This window comes from Miniopterus natalensis, chromosome 2, assembly GCF_054644295.1.
Source record: "Miniopterus natalensis isolate mMinNat1 chromosome 2, mMinNat1.hap1, whole genome shotgun sequence".
NCBI classification, from domain to species: domain Eukaryota; kingdom Metazoa; phylum Chordata; class Mammalia; order Chiroptera; family Miniopteridae; genus Miniopterus; species Miniopterus natalensis.
The window spans coordinates 164,119,643-164,147,555 of NC_142082.1; the positions used below are offsets into that span (position 1 = coordinate 164,119,643).

At 44.1% G+C, this 27,913-nt stretch overlaps 1 protein-coding gene across 1 annotated transcript; it reads right to left on the reverse strand.

The window, feature by feature from the left end:
* Positions 1-367: 367 nt before the first annotated feature.
* FAM234B (family with sequence similarity 234 member B) lies at positions 368-27,798 on the reverse strand. The gene is made up of 13 exons (XM_087814779.1): positions 27,762-27,798; positions 21,130-21,528; positions 17,534-17,632; positions 14,280-14,468; positions 13,128-13,255; positions 11,421-11,568; positions 10,895-11,036; positions 9,761-9,904; positions 9,503-9,584; positions 6,653-6,808; positions 4,310-4,427; positions 3,434-3,654; positions 368-2,843 (listed from the first exon to the last, which is right to left on the reverse strand). Exons 1-12 carry the CDS (start codon positions 27,796-27,798, stop codon positions 3,434-3,436), a joined length of 1,863 nt encoding a protein of 620 aa, XP_087670905.1. The 3' UTR covers positions 368-2,843.
* Between the last annotated feature and the right edge of the window lie 115 nt (positions 27,799-27,913).

Genomic DNA, 27,913 nt, shown 5'->3' on the forward strand with positions numbered 1-27,913 from the left:
GAAGGGAAGACAAAGGCGCTCCTAGGAGCTCTGATATGCAGATGTCCCTCACATTGCCTATTACAGGTTCTGCATCCGCACAGTGGACATTCAATGAAAGTTTAATTAAATATTATTCTAGAAGCCATTAGGAGATGAGCATGGAAGAGAAGGCTCTGACCACATGCAGGGCCAGGCCCGCTTCCAGGAATGACCCATAGAGGCTATTCAGACAGGACTGTGGTGCCCCAGTGGGGAACCCCACAGGAGATTTCCCCAGTGAACAAGCTGTGGCATACACTCCTCTCTGGATCCCCACCTTCTCATCTATCCTTTAGGGAAAACAAACCATCCTTGATGGCTAAGAAGGAGAATGGCACACAAGTAGTTCCCATCCATGGTATTTATTTGTTCCATAATAATTCACAAATTAAATAGTGCTTCCTGACAACATACCAGCTGCTCTTTAACACGGGCAATAAGGAGAGCAATTCACATTCAAGGGGTTGGAGTCATCATTACTACACTAGAAGGGACAGCAGAGACCATCAGGGGGATGGAGAGGATTTGTAAGGGAAGGAGAGAGGAGAGATTGGGAGGAGAAAGACCCCTGCATTTGTAGAAGTCATTACTATTTCTAGGTAGTTTTCATATTGGCTTTACTGGCAACCCCATGTTGGGAATGACAAAAGAAATCTGGGTGGGTGGTTGCCTGAGAAGAAAAGGAAGTTTAGAGACTGAACAAGAAACCAGCACCCACACTGGTCAGATGAAGCTTCCACAATCTTTGCCACCACTTATCTTCTGTACTGGCTGAAGAGGGAGAAGAAATCTAGAGCTTGTACCATGTTTAGCAAAGAGATTCAAACTTATCACAGTCAAAACAATCTGTTGTTGGTTTGCAAACATACCGTGAAGAATTTAGGGACATTATGTTTTTCTAGTGCATTTCTGGGATTCACCCAGCATAAATACAGTCTTCTACCCAAAACAATCCCCCCAAACCAGGTCCTCAGAAAACAACTTTGCATTTTACTCCTGCCTAAAGGGTCTGCCTTCCCAGAAAGCCTCAACATGGTACAGAACCAGGTTTCAGCCTAGATAGCTCAGCCCAGGCTGCAGGACCACCACCCAGGTTTTAGGTATTCAGTCAACTATAAGAATTCTCTACTACACCAAACTAGATCCTAGACTCTTCTACCTACATAGATTCAAACTCTAGAAATACATCTGGAACCATCCCCATACTCTTGGGTACCCTGTAAATAGTCTCCCAAGTTTACAATAAGCTTGACCTACACATGCCTCAACATACGCCTTCCAAAATGTTGAAACCAAATTTGATTTCACAGGCTTAAGGCAAACAAGGTGCCCAGAAACCTGGCAAGGCTAACCTGCAGGCCAGGCTACATGCCTGAGGGCAGCTATTGCTACTGACCTTCTGTGATGTCATAATGCCTAACCATGGGGCAATTAACATCCCTTGAATTTAGGATCCCTAATTTCCTGTAATCTCTACATTTTCTGGAATGCCTTTATGAACACAAGCTAAAAAGATAAGGGCTCAATAAACAGAGAACCTGAGCTGCACTCAGGACTTATCAAAATTATTCACCAAGGAAAGCAGTTCTCCAGCTAATGCACGCTCTTCTAAGTAACCAATGACCTAGAAGTTTGGGAGGGAACTTAATAGAAGGAATATATTTATTGAGAAGGGAGAAGCACTGGAGAAAATGCTACAGAGCTTAACCAATTATAAAAGTTACAGTATTTACATAGGAATTTTTCTCAAAATACAGTGCTTCAAAGGCTCTACAAGAAAGGAGGTGTGAAGGGCAAAATGGGTGCATACTGGGTTCAAGAGCAAAAGTCCAGAAACAGCTCTGCTTTCATGCAAGCAAAGCAAAAATATCCCTGAATAAAGGAGAGCAAGAGAGAAGCAGTAAGAAGGATGCCCAGCAGAAGGTGCTAAGAGCAGAGTAGAGGCGAAGCAGAGAGGAGGCTATCTGCCTCCGTTATCCCCAGCTTCAGTTTTCTTCTGCACTGAGGACAGCAGACACATAAGCATTTCCAAAGTTACTGCAGTAAAAAAGATCATGACCGGCAAAACCATCAAAACCACAGGGTAACATATGGACCTCATCACTACCCCTCTTCTGATGGAAAGATGGTTATTCTATGGTCACTAAATAGATAGACACAGAAAGTGTGAGGAGGCAAGATACATAAGCCAGGAAGAGGTGGACACTGGGATGGCTAGCCCTGGCTCCCGCTGTTGGTCTTTCTCACTGCTGCTAAGGCTGGGAAGAAGACAAGGAACAGGTGGGGGGAGAGTGAGAGAGATGGTGGGTGGACCTAGAAATCAGAGGCAGGCCATCTGGAAGCCTCAGGATGACCAAACCAACCAGACATATTTCCGAAGGACAAGCAACTGGGTCCCTGCAGCTTAGGACATCTCTAGAAACTATTTCATAACGCTGAAGAATACACACACCTGGCATGATACAAAACAAAATGTTCCAGTCAAGAACTTCACTGGGATCTCCCAGCAAGAGTTTATAAATTAGACATACAAAAAATAAAACACTTATTAGATTCACATTTCCAAATTATCCACACAGTGCCTAGAGGAGGGGGTTAATGCACAGGTTGAAAAAGTTGGTAAAATACCCCACCCACATGGTTTGTGCCGTTAACAACTCCAACGTGCCTTCCAAAGTGCTCTGCAATGGCCATGCAGAGGCGGTGAGATGAGGCTGAAGAAGTCTTCCTTCTCTCTAAGGAACTGATGTTATACTGACAGGAGACAGACAGCATCCGTTCTGCTCAATTCTTCTTAAACTAAAGGTTCCGTCAGACTAGATCTAGGGGAAAAGGTGCAGGGATCAGTGACTGGAATTTTCTTTATGGTTGAGAAATGGAGAAAACCTAAAGGTCAGAATATTCCTCTATTTTCCTGTCCTTTTGTGTAGCCCCAACAGCTCATGAGTGTCCCTCCAGAAAGGCCCAGAGACTTTATCTTTTTCCATGATAAGCTCTTGAATATTGAACTAGACCACCGTATTTGGGGGGAGGGGAGAGCTTTAGCATTCTGGGCAAGATAATTCTTTGTACTATTTAACTGCCACAGGCCCCGCATGTTAACATCACTAGCCCCTACCCAGAAAATGCCAGTAGTATCCACCCACCTCAGTCACTGGGACAATAAAAACCATGACCCCACCAATGTCGCCTAAGGGCAATGGTACCATTTCCAGCTGAAAACAACAGAACCATTTCTCAATAGTGATGAAGCATCCGTAGAAAATAACGCTGGGCAGAAACAAGTGGTTCTTGATACCCAGCTACTCAAGAAGGCTCCCATTCCCACTCTTTTCTAAAGAGCAATGTTGGATTTGGTAGAATTTGTCCTAAGCCCACAATAGCAACAAACATTGTGTCAGAAGCTATTCACCTACAAGGGAGAATCAACAAACTTTATCCGAGAGAGGAATCGTCGCAGCTCCCCACGGCCGATTTTGGGGCTGGTCTCCTTTAGCTGGACCATTTGGCCCTCCATCAGTGCCCACCGCAGACTAAGCTTGCTGACCACCAGCGGTGCTGGATGGCCTTTGGAGCTTGGCCCCGTTGTCCTGGTGACATAAAAGGCATCTTTCCAGAGGTCGTTAATTCCAACTGAGGAAGGACAAAAACGAGCAGTTAACAAGGACAGGAGACTCCGTTAACAGTAGAGCGGTTTGGTTCAGCAACTAGATTCATTCGTTCATTTACTCCTTCATTAATTCATTAATTCAACAAGAAGTTTGTTGAGCACCTAATAGATGCGAGGCACTGAGCTAAACAGTGGGTGTGTAGTGCTGAAGGACTGAATGCCAGCAAACACCCACTGTTCTGGGTCTTTGTACCATTTTTTCTCTGAAGCTGCTCCTAAGGATTTGGGGAAATCAGGAAACTAGAGGCTATGCCAACTATGGTGACAATTTGGTAGAAAAGTGAGCACAACAAACCGGAAATTCTGAGAATTCCTAGACTGTCCATACATGGTCACATAAGCTATTACCTCTGGGGATGGGACTGCACGTGCCCCTCAGCTTGCAGCAGATTCAGAGGGGATGCATCCTCGCTTTGTAAGCCTGGTGCTCTTCCCAAGGGAACACTCCAGCAATGGCCCCAGGGCACCAGGGACACCAGGGAAAACCAGTGGCTCAGCACACCCCCTGCTGTCATCTGAAAGCATACACCCTTCCCTTGGGGACAATGGTCTTCTCACACACAGCCAGTACATCTCTCCCATCTGTGTACACAGACTCCCACCGTCGCTGGGACTGACCCTCTGATGCCGTGACTGTGCCCGTGGCATTGGCCAGGTCCAGGAGAATGGAGGGGAACGCAGGGTGCAGGAGGTAAAGGTGGTGAAGGCTGGGTGGCTCCATTCCTAGGGTGACATCCTGACAATGAGAAGCAAAAAGGAAAAGCGAAAGTAATTCTGCATCCTACATGTGATGGTCCTCAGATGCAAAGGGCAGAGAAGTGGTGGTTGCCTATTTCTCCCAGATGCTAGGATCTGATCCCAGCTACAAGAGAAAACTCCCATATACAAGAGACATATTTCAGAGCTCAAAATACTGACTAATCACTAACTTCTTCAAACCACTATAGTTAGGAAATGTTTTCTCACTTTTAAGAAAAAAAAAAAAAAGAAGAAGAAATGTACATGGCCCTAGAAAGAAATCTGCTGTAGAGGCCTCGCAGTCTCCCACTTGTGGGAGCATTAGGGTGCCGGTTCATCCCCGCAGCCGGTGGGGATGTGTGCAGACAGTATCTATGTATGAAAACATAGTGTGCTGGAGACATTTCCTCTATTGGATATTAAAGCCAAATGCAAGTGTCAGGCTAAAAATCACAAAAATTGTATCATTTACAGAAATAAGCAGAAGGTAGACCAGACACAGCAAGTTATTAATTATAAAAGGTGTGAGTGTTAGTCTCCAAACTCCCTGTAGCAAAAGAAATGCACACTGGAACTTCCTTTAGCAGTGTAATTTCTGTGCAAGGACGATATTCAGCAGGAGCACAGGGTGCAGCCATGTAGCTGTTAAAGCGCAGAAATATCATGCAAGGGTCAGTAAACAGCTGCTCTACTGAGCTCCCCAAGAGCACCTCCCCTTCCCTGGGACCATCTTGGGCCTCCTCTTGATGAGGAAATGAAACACTGAAAAATGATTATTTCCCCTGTTTCTATATTGTCAGCACTGGAGGAAGTCCACTAAGTGAGGAGAAGCATGGGCGGGAGGCTTTCAGCCACCACTCTCCCACCACAGGCTCACAAAGCAAAAGAGGGCTTTTCCACATACCCTTGGGTCCCAGGCATGACAAGACAGATCTACGGCTTAGCGAACACAAGAGAATAGCAAAACTCCTTCCTTACTGCCTACAGCATAAGCCCAAATTCCTTGGCATGAAAACCAAGGTCTTACACCATTTAACTCAAATCTGCCCTTTCCAGCCTTCTCCTACAATTACTTACCTGCCCCATGCTTCAAGAATGTCTGATGACTGCCTAAGCACATGCTCCACTTTGCTGTATCTAACCTCTGCCCATCTTAGTCCCCTTAGACCAACTATCCTGCCAGCTCATTTCCTCACGTTAGAACACGCCTTGTCCTTAGGTCCCCAACTTGAATGCCACCTCTTTCATGAAAAGCTGCCTAATCTCCCCAGACAAAATGAGTATCTCCTTCCATTTGTGCTTCCACCTAAAACTCTTATTTGTACTTTCTAGTACATTTGTAACATGCCTTCGTTACTTTTAGATGCTTACATTTGAGAATCATCTGTTCTAATCCCCACATTTTATTAAATGAGAAAACCAGAAGTTAAAATGTTAGGTAAACTGCCCACGGTCACAGGTTAGAGAACAGCAGAGTTATTAAGACTATACTCTGGATGTTAAGTCAATCTGATCCTCAATATGAGGGAATACATTAGCATCTTCATTTGCAGATAAAGATCATGAAGCTCAGAAAAGTTAAGTGACTTGTCTGAAAGCACACAGTAGATAAACTCAGGACTCTTCCTCCTTCAGGCTTCCCCCTCTCCTTTACCCCCCAACCCCCATCTCACATCCTCACCCCCATCATCAGGGGCCTTCTGTCTTCTCTAAAGGGCCAACAGTTTCCAGTTTATCCTTAGATCCCTACAGAGAACACGGTACCTGATACATAGTAGGTACTGGCCAAAATGTGTTGAACGAAATCAAGGTGGGTCTCCCTAAAAACTCACAGGTACCTCTTACACTGCTTGTCTCATCAACCCCATCAAAATACCTCAGTATGGCATTTAAGACTTTCTAAAATCTGCCTTCTGTGTATCGGACCTTCTCTCCCATAATCTCCCCAAGTGAACTCTCAACTTCAGCCTAGCAGGGTCCCTCTGCTGTAGCCAGTGGCCAAGGAGCTGTGGTCAGCTTTCGCGCTGCTTGGCTGAAAGGCAAAGGGGGGAAGCAGAGCTCAGGAGGAAGCAGGTTCCTGTTCTGCCCACTCGTAGGCTGCTTTGTTCTACCCATAACCAATTGGAAGTGTGGCTGATCTAATAACACCTCCAGACCCAGTCGGCCCCACAGAGCAGATGCCATCTGACAAAGTGGCAAAGGGATCCTCCCAGGCTCACTCACGGAATCAGGAGGTGCAGCTGGCAGTCCTTCAGCCCAAAAGAGGAAGACAGACTTCCGGTCTGAAGTAACTGCTGAGGTGGTCGGTGTTCTTTTCATGTGACATGGAACACTGTAACTCCAAATAACAGAGCCGGAGAGCCCATCCACCACCATCACCTGTAAAAGAGAAGACAGTGAGCAGAGCCCATCCTCAGAAGGGCAGCGGGCCCAAGAAAACACACATGCACACACACTCAAATAAAAATATGAACAGGGTGAGGTTACTAGATATGAACAAACTGGGTGTTCAGAGAGCATTAAATAACAACCTGGATCCAGAACCGTCTTCTGTGGTTCTATTCCCACGCCATACAGTTTGCAGGCCCACGGAATTCTCTGGTGGGAAGGGGGCATTATAACTCTCTAGTCCACCTCTCATTTTACAGATGAGAAAATGAAGGCTTGGAGCCAGGAAGTGACTTAGAAATTTCCCTGTTTCTGACAGTCCTCAGACAGAGCAGCCATGCTGTGGTGGCGCTGAAACCAGACGCCAGCAACAGTGCCTCCTTCCTGCTCCTTCCCTCCACCCACAGCAACACACTGGGAACCACTAAGTGAACGCTACATCCTATGTGCTGTGCTGAGAGCTCTCTGTGTTTGACTCTATTGGTGTCCTGGCATATGTAGCTCAGCCCTAGCGTAGCCCTAGCTGGTTTGGCTCAGTGGTTAAAGCATCAACACACAGACCAAAGGGTCCCGGGTTGGATTCCGGCCAAGGGCATATACCTCGGTTGCAGGCTTGGTCCCAGTCGGGGCGCAAGCAGGAGGCAACCACTCGATGTGTCTCTCTCACACAGATGTTCCCCCCCTTTCTACTCTCTCTGAAAATGCAATGGAAAAAATGTCCTCAGGCAAGGATTAAAAAAAAAATTTTTAAAGAGCACAGTCTAAACAGGCAAAAAATAAATTAAGAGAAAATTCACTCCTTAGTTGCATCTCTCAAAGGATAATTAAAGAAACTGAATTCATAGTCCCTGGCAACATTTGTATCTCTTTTCCCCACAAACACCACACATCCCACTGTTCTAGAGCGTGTCATCTGTAAAAGTCCCCAAGGAACTGCCCCGTCTACCTCCAGCCCCGTCTACCTCCAGCCCAGTGTCTTTTGCCCTTTCTCCTCAGTGTCTCTGTTCTGCAGTATGTGGAAAGCCTGTGCCTCTTTTGACAATCATGCCACTATTCTTCCAGTCTCTCTGGTCCTCCCCTTCTCTGCCCATCTCCAACTCAGCCTCACAAAGGTCTTAGAACCACCTGGAGAGACAAACGCCTCTGAGCAAGCAGAGAGGAAAACAGGCCAGCAGTCCAAGATTCCCTCTAGTAGTCTTGGGAAGAAAAGAAGACTAGAGACGCTGCACTAAACGATTTTATCCAGTCACACATTATTTCATTTAACTGTCACAATAACCCTATGAAGGGAGTAGGTAGTGTTGTTACCCATTTTATAGATGCAGAAGCTACAGCCTGGCAAAATTATGTCATTTGCCCAAGGTCACCAATAAGTAGTCGAGCCAGGATTAAAACCCAAGTCTTAACCCTCAGCATCTCAGCCCTTAACCAGTCTACTATATACGCCCCTCTCCCTCAATCCTGCCAGGAACACCAATGAAAATTCCAATCTCTACATGAAGTTCCTTTGAAAGACACTGAGACATTGCTTCTTTCCTGCACATCATTGCTGCAAGACTCTCCCTGGAGTGACACCTGATCATCAGATCTTTCCTCTGCTTGTGACCAAATAACCCTACTGCGTCCACACATCATCCAAATCCTGCAGTCTTGCTTTCATGGCCCTCCATGAGCCGACCTCATTCTGGCCTCTTCTGGCAGGAACACCCCTCTGCCCATCCTTGTCCGTCCATCGGGCAAACCTCTTCTCTGCTCCCATGATTCTGCACATCCAACTCCCGGCCAACACAAACTGTCTCTTGACTCCCTTCACTTGACCTTCTCTCCACACACCCGTGGCAGTGTGAGCCCCCACCACAGCACTTACCACAACGCGATAGTGCTGTGTGCAAACAGGCACCCCAGTGACTATGACTTACAGACAGTGGCCTTGCCTTCATCCAGCACAGAATTTGGCAGACATTAGAGGTGATGATTAGGCATGTGCTGAATTCACTCTCAAGCAATAGTGTGCAATATATAGAGACATATTTTAAAGTGAGGCTAAACTAAAAAGCTAGGTCAACTTACCAAAAAGAAGCTAAAAACACTAATTCTGCTTGTAATTTAAAGAAATAAAAACTGTCTATTCCATTATTATACCCTCATAATATGCAGTCTCACATAAAATCGGAAAGAATCACTCAGTGTCCTTGGGACATGCCATGCCAGTCTGTCTCTGGGCCTCTAGTCTTGGTGTTCCCGCCCTACGTGCTTCCCCATCTGTACCCTCTCACAGAAATGCAGTTCAGCTTTCAAGACCTGGCTCACCCTTCCCTCTCTTATAAAGTCCTCCACAACAACCCGGTCGCCATGGATACCCTGCCTGCTCTGAAATTTTCGGTGCACATTGTATATGTACTGAACTATTAGACTTTCCCCACCGAGAGATGTCAGAAGCCACTAGGGCCTAACTGCAGTTAGGAATCCAGAAGGTGCTCCTGTGCAGGAAGGCCTATTAGAAAAGCTGCAGGCGTGAGCGCCGAGTTGTGAGTTTTCACCTTATCCATTCAGCTACACTTTGAGTTCTTTGAAGGAAGGAACATATTTTAGGTTCTCTTTATTTCTCCCAGTGCCTAGGGCAGAGTTGCATACAAAATACATACTTTATATATGTTTTGATTGACTTGAGTCCCAAGGTTTTACCTTTTTCATCCCAACTCCATCCTGTATCTGCAGAAGGAAGTCTAATGTCTGATCGTCAGTGAAATACCCAGGAGTAGGCTGGCTACAAACGAGAACAAGGTAAGAGATTGACGGTGAACAAGCAAAAGAGGAAAATAAGGTCCCCTTTCCCTCGCTTCTCCCGCATCAGCCCCAGTTATCCAACAACTGTTCCGGGCAGGTTTTAAACATAGGAAAGTGGATCAGAACAGCACAGGTGAGAAGGAGCACACTGCAAACCTGTGCAGGTCCTGAAGTCTCAGCGTCCAGTGCGGCGTAAGATTCTGCCCCCGAAGCAGGACAAGGGCCTGTCTGGTTGTGATGAGGAGGTTGCTGCAGTTGGAGTCTGGTGCCTTCACCATCTGGAGCAGCTCAACACCGTTGCTGAATCACCAAGACCCCAACAGTCAGTCTCTGGATTACACGCGATTCCTGACCCACTTATTTAGACCTTTTCTCTAGGTGTGCGTGTTTGCATATACTCTTGCGTTCATGTCCCGCCATTAGGGGAAGTCTGTTGCTCAGTTGAATCTCGTCTGCCTGACCTTTAGAAACCAAGGATCCCTAGAAAATTCACGCAAGTTTGTAAGGAACTCACAGAAGTGCCACATACCCCTCACATTGGATACTATGGGAAAGAAAACAGAGCCAAAAAGGATGGCAGGGAAGGGAGATGGGGATCTGGACAGGAGTCTTGAAATTGCCATTAAACTTGGGCAGCAAATCCTGGCATACACTTCATCAATTTATTTCTTTCTCTGTACAACTGGGACCATTTTATTTAACATTTGTGAAGTACACTGGAACAACATGATGCTGCCTTAGGAAATGAGTGAAAACTTCTGGTATTAAAGAATGAAGACAATTATTACACAGGCCTGGGGTTAAGTGGGTAACATCCACTGAAAATGACAAACAAATCACATGCTTTTAGCTAAGAAAGAAAAATTAAAAATAAGACTTCATGGATACTATTCTTGCTTCTGCCAAAATGATTCTTCTACTAGGACAAAAATACAAGAAGAGTAGAGCAGATACTTCAGCAGTTTTACAAAGTTATTTTAAATAAATCTATCTCCCTACCTAAAGGTTCCCCAGCCTCACCCTGCCCCTCTCTGACTCAGAACCTAAACAAACATCCTTCCTTGCAACCTATGTGCAAAGGGGTCACACATCATGCTGACTAACACACAGATATCAACACTTTGTGTTATCAGGAAAAGAAAATTTCTCACTCACGTTAACCGGATCAGAAGATAGCTTAAGGCTATCACTCTTTCCCCACAAACCTCTGCGCACATATTCACCAGCCCAATCAAACTTAGAGACTCCATGGCACACAAGAGCTTAGGAAACCTGATGACAAGGTCCTACCTGTAAATATCAATGAGTTCTGACAGGTTGACAGATCTTCGCTTCTCCCATTCTGACTCTTCTATCTGCAGAGAAGGTGGTGGGCTGTCTCGATTTTGAGCCTGAACAAAAATGTCCCGCAGGGCGACGGCTTGGATATTTCCTAGCACCACAGGAACAAGAAGAGCCAACACTGAGAAACTGAATTTAATAGAACTTTCCCAGGATGAGGGTCTGAGAGAGACAAAGAGCCTGATGATATGGGTCTAATATAGCCCGCCCAGACTGGTCCTACGTGGAGTGAACCGGGAAGTGAGCATGCAGATGCTGGACAAAGAGTCTTCTCTTTGGAGAAGGCAGCAAAGGGAAAGTAGAGTTAATGCCCTGCAACAGGTGGGGGCAGTGAGCAGTCCCTACAATAGGAGGTGTTGAAAGGGCTGGTGTCAGCAATTCCTGAGCTCTTACCCTGTCTCACGTACATCTAATCACATTCATCACCTAATCTCATACATCAATGGGCATGGCAAAAACCAGCCTTGCTTCTTACCAAAACCAAACAGGATATAGACAGCCCCATTAGCGGTGATGTAAACCTGAGGACCAATCAGGTTCCCCACTCCCACGATGTTGTACTTCACAGGTCGACCCACTGGACTCCCTGTCCGGCCAGACACCAGCAGAAAGCTCAGATCTGACTGAAGAATTGAAAGAAGGGAGTCGAGTCAAAAGCAGCCCTATTATTTCCTAATCAAAAAGTTTCCACAGTCATTACTTCACTGTTAGCTAAGGGTTCAGAAACACTTTCCAAAGTTGGAAAGAACCCGGCCAAACTTGATTTACTTTATTTCCCTAGGAGCAAGAAAAGAGGCAAACGTCCCATTCCCTTGTTAGATACCCGCAAAGGGCACCTTTACGGCAGCTCAGGCAATTTCTCTGAAGCATAGTTGTTGCTATGAACAGTCTCTTACCAGCAGAATTCTAGCCCAGAGCTAAATATAGGACAGCTAACCCATGGTCTCTACTCTCATACCCAGAAATTCCCAGTAATATTTGGTCCCAACAAGAATCAGTGCAGAAACTGATCTCCCATCATAACATCACATGTCTGGCCTGGCCACTCTCAACCTTACTCTCAAGCAAAGATGGGCTTTTTATGTGAAAGGCCAGATGGTAAATACTTTAGGTTTTGTGAGTCAAGTGGTTTCTATAGTAACTCTCTACCACTGTAGTGTGAAAGTGGCCACAGGTAATACATAAATGAATAGGTGACTGTGTTCCAATAAAACTTCATTTATAAAAACAAGCAGTGGGCCAAATCTGACCTACAAGCCATAGTTTGCCAACCCCTGCTCTAGAGGATTTTCTTTGGGGAAGAGAGTTGCTGGTTGGGAAATATGAGGACTGTATTGATATCATGACTTCAATAAAGCTTTTGACAAAGTTTATCATCCTAAGTTCTTATGGACAAGATAAAGACAAATGATTTCAGAGGAGTCAGTGACAATGCAGAGGGGGGTTTTAGTGGAATGTCCCAGCACCCTGCTTTTGTCCCAATCCTGGTCATCATTCCTATCAAAGACCTGAATGAACAGAATTCAAGCTTATCACAAAACTGAGAGGAACAGCCTATGTGCTATATGAGGAACTCAAATCCAAATAGTCTTAGGCTGAAATATGGATCAAATCTGGAAGAAGAAATAAGGTCATTAATGAATTGATTAGTTAAAAAACATGGGTGTTTTAACTGATTATAAACAAAAACTCAATCTTAGAATATGATTTTTCTGTATGTTTTATGAACTTTCCATCAGTCTCTTTCTGTTTTATAATTGAAATAAAAGTTAAGTACAATAAAATTAACAATATACACAGACACTACTCTAGGCACTTTAAATATGTTAGCTCTGACTTTGATAACAATCCTACCTTTACATACAGAGAAATAAGGGCTTGGCTAGGTTATGTGGCTTACCCAAGGCCACAAAGCTACAAAGTGATAATTATTCAGAATTCAAACACAGGTATATCTGGCTGCAAAGCTCCACCTGCCACAGTCAGTGGAACCATAATTAGACTGCCGGGGAAATGGGTTCATAACGATAATTTATCCATTTAATCTCACAGAGCAAATTTATTTAAACCTAAGCCCTTGTAATAAGAGGTTTCAAGCAGCATTTATAATAACAATAGTAGGAACTAACTAAAGCTGAAGTATTCCCTATAAGAAATAAGGACCATTTAACATAGAGCATACCTGCGATTCCCCAATGGCAACCACAAGATCTCTAACTCCATCTTCATCTACGTCGGGAAGCACAGCCCCTGGGGCAGCCAGGGTACCATTGGATAGGCAGTTTGGGTTTAAAGTCCAAATGGCTTTCCCTAGAGAAGGACAAATAGTCTGCTCACAATGATGGCTTTCTGACTCCGGAAAAGGCAGCCACAATTCCCCCAGGCCAGAGGAGAGAAACTCGGGTAGAATCACAGACAGCAGCTCCTACTTCCTTTTTCCTTTAGTTTGTACCTTACTGGGGAGGAAGGGAGCAGGGAGTATGAGCTGAAATCCTCAGGTATCTAGCTAACAAACCCGGGCAATAACTTCACACCTAGATTTTTTAGACAAAATGGAGGTACTAACGGCTCCTCAGGAGAGAGGAGCCCGCTTGTCTGGGACAGACGAATTGACCTATTAGAGTTATTACAACTATTAAGGAACCACCCAGGGCACCCAATCAGAAGACTAATCCTCTTTCCTGCCTTGTGTTCACCTGAGTAGAGAAATTGTAGGAGATTTTCAAGATGACCTCAGCTACAGAGCTAACTCACATGCAATTTTTTTCTACTCAGAAGTACCCACGACCAAACTCCAACCTCTAAAACTGGGAAGGATGATATTCGATCAGCTTTGCTTGAGTCCAACGTGTTAACAAGCATACCAGCAGTATACTCATGACTCAGTAAAGAGCCTTCATTATATGTGATTCCTTTTCATTCCTTTTGTCATCTGTCTGAACGCAATAAGAAGACAAAAGGCAAAAGCAACAGGCCTCAAAGAACCTTTCTTCACTGACATGTTTTTACATAGTTGATGCCCAAGTTTACACATGGACCCCATAGATATTAAATATTAACAGGCAGTGCTCAACTGTCTTTTGTACCAAGAACAGAGTATGGAGACTATTTAAAAATCAAAGGCTGAAGGTATTTCTGCTCAGGTTAAACCGTGGATCTAGCACTCAATCTATTCCAACCTTTTGTGTTATCTCCCTAAATAACCACCTTCCAAAGCAGTCAGTCAGATTTTCCACCATACAAGAGTGGAAAGGTCTCTTCCCCACCAGACTGTTCTAATCCAAGATTATCGCTCACTGGAGCAGAGATCTTTTGCAGTGAAAATGAACTTCACCTGATGTCGCATTGAATGCGCTGAGCATCTTGTGTGTCCCTGTCACAAGGCAGATGGTCTCGGCCACACTTCCTGGCATCAGATCCAAACATGTGATATCTCGAGCCTCCTCAGGGAGAGGACTAGACCAGAGTGTGCTGCCATTCATCCCCGAAAGGCACACGAGAACAGCAGGTGGCCTTGAGACACCTAAAAACACACAAAAGAGAGAAAACAGGAAAGGAGGCAGAGGAAATGAGGTAGAGATGAGCAGGAAGCCAGAAAACCAAAAATAAATGGTGGTAAGGCAGCCCCACACCTGTGTACTCAGGTCCCTCCCATATTCCTGGCAACAAGGTCTGAAAAAAAGAGGGCCTGTCATGTCTGTGCAATACATCTCCCATCCAAGATAAGAGCCATGGACCTCCTCCAGGCTTCCTTGAGCAACTCCATGCCTGCACCTATCCTAACACATGTGTTTCTGTGTCTGTCACCTGAGCCCCACAAAATACTGACATCCTGAAGGATAAAGACCATTGCATTAATTTCTGTACCCTCAGTGCCTTACAAAGCACCCAGTATGTAGCAACCAATTGTTTTCTGAATAAAGGCAGGAGCAAAACAATGAAGAATATAAAGTAGTAGTTATTGAGAACAACAACAAAAAACAGGAGGAGAAGGTATGCTCAGAAAAATGAGGCTAACCTAGACTATCTGCAGAGCAAAGAGCAAAATATCTGAATTCTAATCATCATTAGCAAATGCTCCCTGAGGCAGAAAAAAGTATTTTTATTTTTTTTTTAAATAAACCTGAAGCTTATACTTAACAACAATCAGTAGGTCTTCCTGGTCTAGAGTTCAGCTGATTTGGGCCCAGTCAGGAAAGATTACTACTTGGGAAAACTTAAGACCTAAGCCCAAGGATAGCTGGCAAAGGATTGGAGGGCTCAGCTTTTTAAAAAATAATCCTTTATGTCAATCAACATAGCAGAATAATAACTTTCTCTAGTGCCAATTTTACATTCACTTTCTGTATGGGATACTGACCAACCCCACATACTTCCTACCTCCAGCAACAACTAATACAACTTCCTGGCACCTATTCCTCTGTGCTGCTAATTAAACACACAACCTAAAAACAAGGGACAGACTGTAGCTCACTGTTTCAGCCTTGGTTGCCAGAAGCAGTGACACACATGACAAGTTGTGGGTGATAAATGTTAGTGTTCAGACTTCTCAGGGATTCTCTAACATACTGTGCTGTCCTTCCTCCTTAAGGGCCCTACAGACTCCACATCACTTTTCCAACTCATCATTTTCTGGATGGTGATGGGTTATCCCTTCTCCACTAGTCTGTGAGGCAATGACCACACTCAATTTGTTTAGCTCAATATAACCAGCACAGCTCTACATAAGGTACACAGTAGGTATTCAATACATAGTTACTGAATGAATGAATGAATGAATGAATGAATGGACAACAGAGCAAGCAAATAAAAAAATACAATCCTTCTATGCTGAGGGGCACAGATCTCTGGACCCACTGCTGGGGTTACGGGCAGCAGTTTGACATAAGCGTCGAAAACATGAACTCTACAGCCAGCCTCCCAGGATTTCGATTCCAGCTCTATCACTCACCAGGTGGGGGAAACTGGGCAAGTTCCTTAGCCTCATTATGTCTCAGTTTCCCCATCTGCAAATGGGGGACAATAATATTTAGTATACCTAAAGAGACTGAGTTGAGGGATAAATTTGTCCATAATATATGTTATAGACTTACAATGGTAAATAGCACATAGAAAATACCACGTCAGCTATGTTATTATTTTTATAATCTGTGGCCAAATCAGGCTGGTTCGTGTTGTGTTCAACCAAACCCACAACCTTGTCATTATGAGTCCTGATATGTAGCAAACCATGCAAAATACCAAATGACCAAAAAAAGTCTCTAAATCTAAAAGTGGATGGGGGAAATTTTTACTTCAAAGGCTAGCTAATGAGTCATAGGCAGGAAAAAAATATAACTCAGGTTCAATCACATAAAAGTCAGCTTCTTGCCTGCAGGTTCTCTCTGTAACAGATTTATGCTCAAGAGGCTTCCACAGAGTGCACAAGCCCCAGAAAGGTATTTCTTATAGCATCAGAGAGGCACGCAGCCTAGAAGTCTCTAAAATAGAGCTAGGTGTTTAGTCCAGGGCCTGAATGATTAAAAAGTAGGTACTAGGACATCCTCAGCCTCAGACTTGAGTTCCTGTGTCAGTTCACAGACTATAGTTCCAATCTACTTTAATGGAGGCTGCAGGACAAACCAAAGCTCTCATGTACCTATTCCAAAACTGCAACACTTTTTTTTGTGTGCAGTTGACATGTGTAACAGCTGGGGTCCCAGGAAATAGCACACTCAATTAGGGTAGGTTGGGAAAGGTTTAATAGAGAGGTGTGGTCAGGATATAGAGAAACCACCAGGAACAGTACAGTCCCTCAGAGCTGTTGCCACTCCCAGGCCCAGAGGGACAGTGGAGAAAATGATTACTGGAATCCAAAAAAAGAAAGTCCTGTAAAAAAAGGCCCACCTTGACAGGAGCTGCGACCTGTGATCAAGGATGTAGCCAGACTACGGCAACCGGGCAGGGAGGGAGCCGGAGGAATACATACCCTCTCTCTCTCCTCCAATTCCTTGTCAATGCTCCCCATTGGACAAACCCAATTGGAAGTCCGCAGGCAAGGAAGACCCTTGGCATAATCCATACAGGTCAGCCTCCCAAAGCAGAGGACAGAATGGAGAGCAGAGACAAAGGAGTAAACATAAGGAGTAAAAGGAAAACACCCAGCCAAGATGGAAGCATGAGACACATATTAGTACATGAACAAAGGCTTTCAGTTGGGGATGGGAAGGTAAGAGAGGCAATGTTTACTATAATCTCAGAGGCTATGAAAGCTGACTGGGAGAAAAGTCAAGAAACCTAAGTACCAATGCTGAGCACTGCAGGTGTGTAGGCAAGTCACCTCCTCTCTGCATCTCAGCTTCTTCACTGGCTGGTGACCGCTAGAAGTTCCTTCCAGCTACAGAGCTCTATGGTTTCTTGAATTGAGCTGTATTTACACGCAGGAACTCTCTGCTAGGGTTTATCTTGTGTGACAGCTCCATGGTGACTTCCTATTCACGGCAGACCCTTTTCTACAAGGCTCTCGGGAGACGCTTTCTCTTCACTCACAGCCCCTCCTCCAATCAACAAGCTTCTCCAGGAGCAGCCTCTAAAAGACACATCTCTTACCGACTGCACTGCCATTCTTTGAAGTTGCAAAGGAGAGAAGCACATCACGCAGGCCATCTCCATTCACATCGGCCAACTCCAATGGAGACAGGTCCCCACCTGATAAAACACATTAAAAACATCTTTAGCAAGTTACCACAAATCAGTTAGGAAAGGAATGAATACATAGTGCCAGCACTTCCATAAAAACCAGGCAGACATTCGGTTCAAAGGTAAGAGAGAATAAACACAATTCTGCCTATTCCTCTCACTAAATACAGCTAAAATCCCTGGACATTATACATAAAACAAATATAAGATGACTCAGGGAGGTGGTGAGAAGGCAAACCAGCTAGGGACTGTGAGACCCAAGAAATGACAAAGTGATGACTCCTCTGGGTTTTCTTTTGGCCTCATGTGTCCCAGACTGGGTGCTGCAGAAGCAGACAACCCAGATATGCCACAGGTACAGACAAAAAAGGCCCCACCCAGCCAGGCGTGGCTCAGTGGTTGAACATCGGCCTAGGATCCAGGAGATCGCTGTTCCATTCCCAGTCAGGGCACATGCCTGGGTTGTGGGCTCGATCCCCAGTCAGGGGCATGCAGGAGATAGCCGACCAATGACAACTCTCTCATCATTGATGTTTCTCTCTTCTCTCTCCCTCTCCCTTCCTCTCTCTGAAATCAATAAAGATATATTTAAAAAAAAAAAAAAAAAAAAGGGCCCCAAGAAGTACTGGCCCCCCTAGCCTAGCAAGACAGAAAAGTTTTAGATAAAACTACTTCAGTCCAGCCAAACAACACAGATAAAACTGTGGCCCCACCCCCAGAGCAAAGGCCAAGCTGGGAGTCTAGACTTCCACCCTTGCCTGGCAGTAACAAGGCACCCTTCCTCCTCCACCAGGGTCATGTCAGAGAAGGCGAGGTGGGGAGCCAGGGCTTTCACCCCCTAGCACACCAAGGCCCTCCAAGCACCTGGGAAGCCTCTAGTTCTAGCCCACCCAGCACTAATGAGGCAGCCCTCCTTTCCCACCCCCACCAGGGTGGTGTCAGCAGAGGCCTAGTGGATGCCTGGCCTTCCATCTCCACCTGGCAGTGACAAGGTAGGTATTGTCACAAAACCCCTCACCCCCCAACAGAGAGAATGCCTGCCAAATTTGGAGAGAATTAACACATGGCTAATGGAAGTGTAAACTGGTACAACCACCACAGAAAATAATTTAACACAAACTACTGACACAGAACAGACACATACCATATGACCCAACAATTTCGCTAAGTTTATACCCTAGAGAAAGTCTTATACATTACATCAAGAAATACGTACAAGAATCTTCTTAGCATTATTTTTTTTAATAAAAGCCACCTAAATAAATGTTCATTAACAGTAAAATGGATTAATAAGTCATAAAATATTCATACCATGGAAAATTACACAGTGGTGAAAATGAAAAACTCTAGCTATAGCACTCCAATATGGATGAAGTGCAAAAATATTTTTTAATATGTTAAACAAAAAAACCATTCACAGAAGACTACATGATTACATTTACATAAAATTCAAAAACAGGTAAAATTAGAGAGTATACAGTTTATGAACACGTATGTGGTAAAACTGTAAAGAGAAGTAAAAAAATTATCAACTCAGGAGAGTGGAACCCTTTGGTGGGCAAAGGGGGACACAGTCAGGAGGGACATATGGGGGATTTCAGAGGTCATTATGATATCCTATTTCTTAAACTGGGTGTTGGATGCACGAACAGTTTGTTACTAGTTTTTACAGCGTATATAAATATTACAAGAGCTCACTTAGAAAAATTAAAAAATAAAAAGGAAGCAACATTCCATGTAGTAGATACATAGCTTCAGTCACACCCACCCAGTTTTGCCTTAAGAGAAAGATAAGAGCACAGAACTCATCAGAAGCTAATTCAACTAGGATCACAGAAATGTCAGAGATGAAATATTTCTAGATCAAGATGATACAGGGATGTGGGAATATTGTAGAGGAGGGGAAACTGTTCCTCTACCCTCTTAGGGTTTCTAGCTGGGACTGACAGACAGATTAACAAGAGAAAAGCACTTATATTTTATTTAATAAAATGGTACGTGTACTAGAAGTCCCCAAAGGAAAATGAAGACCTGGTGGTGGCCTGGCCTAAGTGCTTATAACCCAGGTTGAACAAGAGTGGCAACTGCAGCAAAGTAACTGAAATATATGTGGAGACGAGAGGAAGGTAAGAGGCATTTTAACAAGGTCTGTTTGTACACATTTCTCTTGGCCTCACCTCCCTATCTCTGGTGATAAGAATGTTTCTTTCCTCCTGGTATAGGAAGACATCTCTCATATGAGAGTTTCACCTCCTGATTTCAGGAAGAATTGAGGGTCATAGCGACCTTCTTGCATCTGCTGTTGTTCAAGTGCCTTTAAGTCAAAATAATCAATATGCCACAGTGACATATTTGGGGTGGTATATTCTGAACCCCTTCAGCTTAATGCAGTTTATAAGAGACAGGAATGCTCAGCACTGAGAGTTGAGATGTAATCCCCATTGATCCAGAGCAAGCTATTTTAAAGAGACCTGCTCCAAAATGAGACAAAATAGCTAGAATGACTTGGGCACCATCTTAAATAACCACTAGGAGCAAGAAAGGAAAGTTGCTGCAAGAAAGCAACTCTCTTTTACTTGACATTATTTTAAAATTCAAATTAGGTCAGGCTTCTATAATCAATGAATGCCTGAGGGTCCTACAAGAGCACTGGTTTCTGGTCTGGCCAGGCCCTGAGTCTTACTTTTCTCTGTAAATAGCCCTTCCTACAGCTCTTTGCTCTCCCCTGATACAGTGTTGGCTGCATAGCAGGAACCCAGCAAACAATGCTCTGTCCTATCTACATCTAATTAAAACCAATGCCAATACCTCTTCACCCAGTCCCCCTCCCCTCTGGGAACCACCAATCCTCTCTCTGTGTCTATGAGTCCGTTTCAATTTTGTTTGTTCATTTATTTTTTTCTTTAGATTCCACACATAAGTGAAATCATAAGATATTTGTCTTTCTCTGACTGACTTATTTCACTGAGCATAATACCCTCTAGGTACATCCATGCTGTCACAAATGGTAAGATTTCATTCTTTTTTAGGGCCAAGTAATATTTCAGTGTATTAAGAAGTACAAATTGGTAGTTACAAAATAGTCACAGGGATGTAAAGTACAGAATAGGGAATATAGCCAATAATATTTCAACAACTATGTATGGTGCCAGGCAGTACTAGAAATATTGGGGAAAACACTTTGTGAATTATATGATTGTCTAATCACTATGCTGTACATCTAAAACCAATACAAAATAATATTGAAAATAAACTGTAACTGAAAAATTTAAAAAAAAATTTTAAACCAATACCAACAGAAATACAACAAAGCAGTGATCTTCCCAAGTTTTTTGAGCTGTATCAATCCATCTTTTTGTTTTATTTCAAATCTTAACCTCCTAAAGGCATCTCTACACATGGGGGGGAAATATTATATGACACACATTAATTTTTAAAGACTTGGAGAAAATTTTCATTGTAATCAGAAGCTTTACAGAATTAGGGATAAAAATCCTGCAACTCACCTCCATGGGGACCCAAGTGGCGGCTCCAAGTGCTGTGCAGATCTCTGGGGGGACAGGGGATCAGGAAAGCACATACGAGCACCAGGACCATTGAGATCACCAAAGTCAGCAGAAACACAGATGTGCGCACATAAGACACAATGGAAGAGGTTGCCTTCTGCTCCAGGCCTCCAAGGGGTTCCGAGGGGTACCCCTCTGTGGTGACCTCCGAAAGATGTGGCTTTGCAGCCTCTGCAACTTCAGCGTCTGAGTCAGGCTCTGGGGCTTCTCCCAGAGCACTCTTCCCATTTTTGACCCCTCCGTTCTTCTGCTGCAAGTCAAGCACGAGATCGTCTTCACTCTCATCACTGTCGGCCTGGGTGAGGGGATCATACTCCCCTAGGTCTGGGCTCTTCTTCCCTGAAAAGACAGAAAGAGAGAACTTCAGGGAGAACAAGGAAGGAGAAGCCCTCACCAAGTACATGGCAACTGTAAACACCGAGGAAAACACACAGAACTAAGCAAAATGAAACAAGTCTAGATTTACAAGCTTGGGCCTTCATGGCTCTGCAGAATAGACGCCAGCATGGAGGAAAGACTAGGGGAGGGGGGAGTCACAGTCCTCTAGAATTACTGCTTTCATGAGTTTAAGAAATTGGAAAAGAAACAGAGAAAGTAAATTTCAAATACTGTTTTAGGTTTTTTAAGTGTGTTTTGTTTGTTTTTTAAAAAACTCTTCATTGGTTTGAATCTCACTAATGAAAAAGACCATGGCTCTCACATCATCAATCTTCCATGTGCCTAATGTGCACATTTTCTTTGACTTTCTTAGATATGCGCTGTTCCAATCTTTTCTGGGACTTCCCTAAACTTTTAGAACAATTATTCTCTGTACACTGCTTCTCACAGCCCAATATTTGTGTCTTCCTAATTGTTTCTATGAAATAACTTAGCAAGTTGAATGCTAAATGCTACCTGGAGATGTTTCACTGGAAAGTCACTCCTGAGAATCTTCCTGGGATTCCAATGCCCTTTCACTACATGTTTCAGTAAACACTGTTTCTCTCTGAAAATGCTATTCTAAGCACCTATTCCAGGAGGGGTGGGGTTGAGCAGGAACACAGAAGTAGAGAACTTGTCTTGAAGCTGGTTTACATAACAAGCACCTGTTTTTACTTAGACCTTATGTTTATTTGGGGTGGTAAAGAGCTGGAAATTACAAGAGGACTTAAATACACCTCACAAGCCACCTCTTGGCTCTCACTGCCAATGATTGGGTGATTTTATGCCTTTATTTCATGTTATAACCAAATAAAAACCAAGAAAAAGCTTGTCTTGGAAATTACCTAGTAAGCTGTTACTAATGCAAATGCTACTTTAAATCTTTTGTTAAGAAATATTTAAAAATTAATTAAGAAGGGGAAAAAAAGAATTCTTGACCCTAATCTCTGTCTCTGGTCACTATGATCTTGGTGATGTCACTTCATGTAATACATCTCAGTTTGCTCAAGACATGAAATGAAGCAATAAAACACTATATGGAGAGCCATATGGGTAGTAAAATCTTTAAAGTTTAGTGTTTGGTATATAGAATGTTTGGTATATAAATGTTTGGCGGAAAATGAACATTCCACAGAATAATTTTATAACATTAAGTACTTTGCAAAAAATACACAGAAGATACTGAGAAATCTGGCATTTTATTGTATTCTCACCTTCAAAGCTATTCAGTTTGTGTGATAAATATTGTATTTGGTTTTAAAGGCATAAATTATTTTAAAAAAACAATGTTTAGGAATTTAATTCAAAATAGTACTTCAGGATATGCCACAGAGTCACTACAGGTTCAAGCTAATCTCATGGATTTTTTTTGACATTGTGGGTCCAATCAGGAAACTGAAACCAAATAGTAATTCAAAGAGGACAAGTTTAATGTAAAATATTATGAAACAGTGACAGGAGAAGAGAAGTCTAAAAGGCACCAAACGATTGAGAGGCAAGGTCTAAGGAAGGATGAACTTGGCATTTAAAGGACCCAGATCCCCCTTCACAGATCAGGCAATGAAGGTGAATTTGGAGTTCAGGGGTAATAAATTGATAACTGGCATAACAAACAAACAGAAGTAAATGCCAAGTCAGCATGCTGACTTAGCCCCCTGCTAGCCAGGATACCGACATCCACCAAGGAAGAATGGGGGGGGGGGGTCCTAAGTTAACAGGCCTGCATTGAATTCTAGCTTCCAGCTGCCCCAGCTCACTCCTCTGGCCCCAGCCTCCGCCCACCTGTCAGCCAGGAGCTAGTTGTAAAGCGACTGCCCATATCAATATGATTAACAACCAGAAAGGAGCTGTCACTAGCAGTCATTCTGTAAGATACTATAAAGCTCTACAAAAACTCAAGAAAGAAGTTACAACCAAAGAGCAAACAAAATCAGCTCGAGAACAAACGTTGGACAAATGATACCATGAAAAGTAAGAAATAATGAACAGACACTTCCCTGTGGAATTAAAGGAAATAGTCTTCTCTGAAATAAGAAAAAATGTAATATTTCTAAGGAGAAATGACAGTTCAATAGAGAAGATGACAAGTAAACAAGCAGGGCTTGGAAAAATGGAAGAAAATAATAAAACTATCTTAGAAAAGGCACCTTTGCTGGGATCAGCAAAAAGAACAGACCCTGTTGAAAACAGAGTCAGTGACATAAAGGACAGATGGATGAAAATCAAGAAAAATGAAATGGAAATAACAATGGCTGGCAGTTCCCAGCCCTTACTATGTACCCTTCCAAGCCCTTTTACTGTCTTAGCTCAGTAAGTCTTCGTGACAACTCTTTGAGGAAGACACATTATTAGCTCCATTTTAAAGATGAGGACACTGAGGTTTGGACATTTAACTAACTGGCCCATAGCTAAACAGCAAGTAAGCGATAGGGCAAGGATTCGAACCCAGGCAACCTGGCTTTGAAGTCTGTACTGACTACCTAAGTGCCTCCCATGGAAAAGAGCAAGGCTTCTAAAAGGACTAGAAAGAAAGGGATGCCTGTAGGAAACACAGGTGATCCAATATATGCATAACTGAAGAAGAGAACAGAAAAGAAAATGGAACCAAAAACAGTGTTTTAAAAATATACATAAAGCGTTCCTGCCATAAAGCAAGATCTAAAACCGCAACATAAAAGACAAAGAAAGAATCATATGAGCAGCCAGGCCGAGGGGGAGAGAATCAAGTCACTAAAGATGGGAACAGGATCGGGCTAACTTCTCCACAGCAACACACATTCCTAAAGGGTCATGCCGCAGTATGTAAAAAGTTCTCAGAGAAAAAACATGGAGAGTGAAGTACAAGAGCTCTGGTCCAGACACAGAATTTCTGAAGCAGAAAGGCAAGCATGCAAGAGCTCAGGGGCTATCTTACTCTTATGTCTTTCTTTTGAAAGTCATAGACGATGAGGAACAATTCTTGTCCTAACTCTTAAATATTTACTTTTAAATTAATAATAGTACATATTTTTCCAGATAGTTCAAAGACAAATTTCAGCTTAGCTATTACAGACTGCAAGTTTTGGTTAGAGAACTAAAATATTTTCTCTATCCGTGTTTCACAGAAAGACAACAAGGAAGTATAAACATCAACCCTTCAGGCTGAGGAGCTAACACCAAAGCCATGCTTCTAAGCTCAGGGCCCCTCCGCGCTCTCTTCTCTGATGGTTTCAGCCACCACCCACATTTTTAAAATCAACGAAAGGCTTTCAAAGAACAAGGGAGAAGACACTGATTTCATAATACATCCATACAAATGAGCTCTCCATAGCTCTCACTTTTCCCCATAGGAAGACCGACCGACGGTGCTGGCTATATAACCTTTCCCACAATGGTATGGAGGAAAACCTGGAGCAAAGAGAGGCAACTGTACCGTCCCCAAAGCTTTCCAAGAAAAGATACCAGAATGTGTACTATTCTAGGACATGTACTATGCTTTACATAAGACTATACTATACACTCTACTGCAACCTAAGGTAAATAATTCCCATCATGGGTTAGTTTACGCAGGGCACACAATCAGAAGTTACACATAATAAAACAAATCACTACAATAACATTACGCTCTGATGTTCCCTTCAGTGTTTGACCTTCAAACTTTAAAATGAACTAAAAATATATATACTTAAGAGATAATTTGTCCCACAGGTGCTTTATGAATGCCACATTGTCCCTCTGTTATTGAATAACCTCATTCTACGCATGTGAGCCAAACCTCTTTCCAGCTTGAGTTTAGTGGCAGGGTATGAGACTGTGAAATATGTTCTCATCAACTGCTCTTTCTTCACGAGGTTGAGGATATCTGTAATTACCTCACTATTGCATTGGGCTTTCCGTTAAGTATCACGTTCATAAATGATCATGGTGCTTATGATGATAATAATAGTTAACACTTGCTGAATAACTAACATGTGGAAGGTTAACAAACCTCTCAAGTATATTCATCTCTTATACTTTGCCAAATAACCCCATGAGGCCAATACGTAGTAGAGTGTGTGGAATACAGTGAATATTCCATAATAATATTATTATTACACATGAAGAAACTAAAGCTTGAAGAGATTAAGTAACTAATCTGGTAAACACTGGGTTTAAATCTAAGCCTGTCTCATGCTCGTAGTCTCTATTCTATTCTGCTTCCTTACACATAAAAAATAGTAAGGACGCCATTGTGGTGATCGTTTCGCAATATATTCAAATACTGAATCATTACATTGTACACCTAAAAATGTTATATCTTACTTCTGCTCCTTTTAAAAACAAATAGCAAGGAAGCTAATTAAGGTAACATGACATAGGAACCCAAACAGTTCCAATTACAGTGTATCCAAACAGAGCTAAAAGAAAGCAACTTTTACTTAATATAAAAGCTAAAAATTGTATTTGTGGTGGAAGGGAGAAAAGGCAAGAGGGAAACAAGCTCATGTACAAGCAAAACAACAACAAAAACAACCCATACCACATAAAAAATATATATGGCTACTGTATCTGGGCCTAAAAAAGTATCAAATGTACTGACTGCTCAGGGCAAGCTGCTGTCCAAACATAGGACCAGACTGTGTTTTCTCTACCTTATCAGATGGCCAAGTTACTGCAACTGAACACTCCAGGCAGTAATAATGCCAGTCTCAGGATGTGAGAACGCGGAAGAGCTCAAAAGGTTTGAAAGTAAGATTTTCTTTCATTCGCATCCTCAGAGAATAACTACCTCCTATGCTGGGAGGGAGGGAGGGAGGGAGGCAGGGAGGCAGGGAGGGAGGGACTAAAAGAAAAAAGAAATAAAGCTAAATATGTCTGACCACCTCATTACCTCTCCTGAGGATATCATCCTACACTAAGGATACACAAGTCTACTCTCTTCAAAGTTAATTAATCCTGCAGGTACGCAGACCTGCCCCCTTTTCATTTCAATGTTCCAAACCCCTTCCAAAATAGATATCAATGTCCCTTCCATTGTTCTAATGAGCCCATGTGAAAAGAAATGTCTTAGGTTATAAAGTCTGGAGACAAATGCAAATTCATGTCAAACCCATACCCAACACAGTCACCCGTAGCTCAACGGAGCAGACTGCAAACTCCCTGAGGACCAGGCCCGTGCACCCTGCCTGCACCTTAGGCTGGATTCCCACCAGACACCCAGCGAGCCCTTACTAACCCTGCCAGTGAAAGCAGCTGCTTTTCCCACTAACCCTGTACCTTAACGGCAAACAAATGTGTATAGCGTAACGTTTAAAATGTATTTAGGTAGAACCATAAAATTTTTAAAGCCTTAACGTTTAAATTTTATTTGGACAGATAAAACAGACATTTACTGAAGAAGCTAGTTTCTAGCAGCACAGTTCCATTCTGAAGGTTAAAAACAAAAAACAAAAAGAACCAAAACCCTTGGAGCTGCTGCCCAAAGTACTGAATTCACTCTGGAAGCTGTCATCACCACCACCAGTGCCTCTGTAAAGAATATTCCGTTCATTATCTGCAACTGGCAGGCGCCAAATCATTTCCCTCCGCAGCGCTCAGCCCGCGCAGCCAGCGGCTGACCAAGCGGAATCAAAAGCGTGAAAAGACGCCCGCGCTCGGGTCCTGGCGTTTCAAATACCGCTTCGCGCCGCTGGACAAGTCAATTAGCCAAATAACTCTCACTTTCCTCTTCGGTAAACGCGGAGGGAAAACACAGCTGCTCCCGGGGGTCACAGGTCTACCCGCCGCCCCGCTCAGGTGCAGCCCCAGCGGGAAGGCGCCGGCGGCTGGGCGCCCCGCGTCCGGCGCGGGAAGGATGCGCCCCTCGCCTGCCCTGCCCCGAGGCGCCGCGAGGCGCGCGGACCTCCGCCGCCGCTGTGACATCGCCGCCGCAGCAGCGCCGGCCGCTCCGGCCACCTGCCCCCGGCCTCCGGCGGCGCCTCCCTGCGAGAGTCCCAAGCTCGCCCCGCGCCCGCGATCCCGACCCGCCGGGCGCCACTCCTCCCAGCCCACCGGGACTGCGCCGCTCGCCTCCGCGCGCCCGCAGCTCCGCCCGGCTTGGGGGTTGGGGGTTGGGGCCAAGCCCCGACCGACTTCGCCTCCCTGTCCCCCCAGGCCCGGCGGGGCGGGGTGGTCGCGAGGCTGCGACTCCTTACCCGGGAGCTTGAGCGCCCTGGACAGCACTGTCGCCATGGCGGAGGCCCCGGTGCGCGTGCGCGCGCCCGCGTCCTGTCGGGAAATGTAGTCCGGGCGGGCGCTGTGCGGGGCTGGGGCCGAAAAGGTGGGAGCCCCGCGGAGGAGCGCGGCG

Coding starts and splice junctions, on each gene's coding strand:
- FAM234B (XM_087814779.1), bottom strand. CDS start 27,798: ATGGCGACAGTGCTGTCCAGGGCGCTCAAGCTCCCGG. Junction 21,529..27,761: donor CAGGGCGCTCAAGCTCCCGG/GTAAGGAGTCGC, acceptor CTGTCTTTTCAG/GGAAGAAGAGCCCAGACCTA. Junction 13,256..14,279: donor CGCATTCAATGCGACATCAG/GTGAAGTTCATT, acceptor GTCCTTCTCTAG/GGAAAGCCATTTGGACTTTA.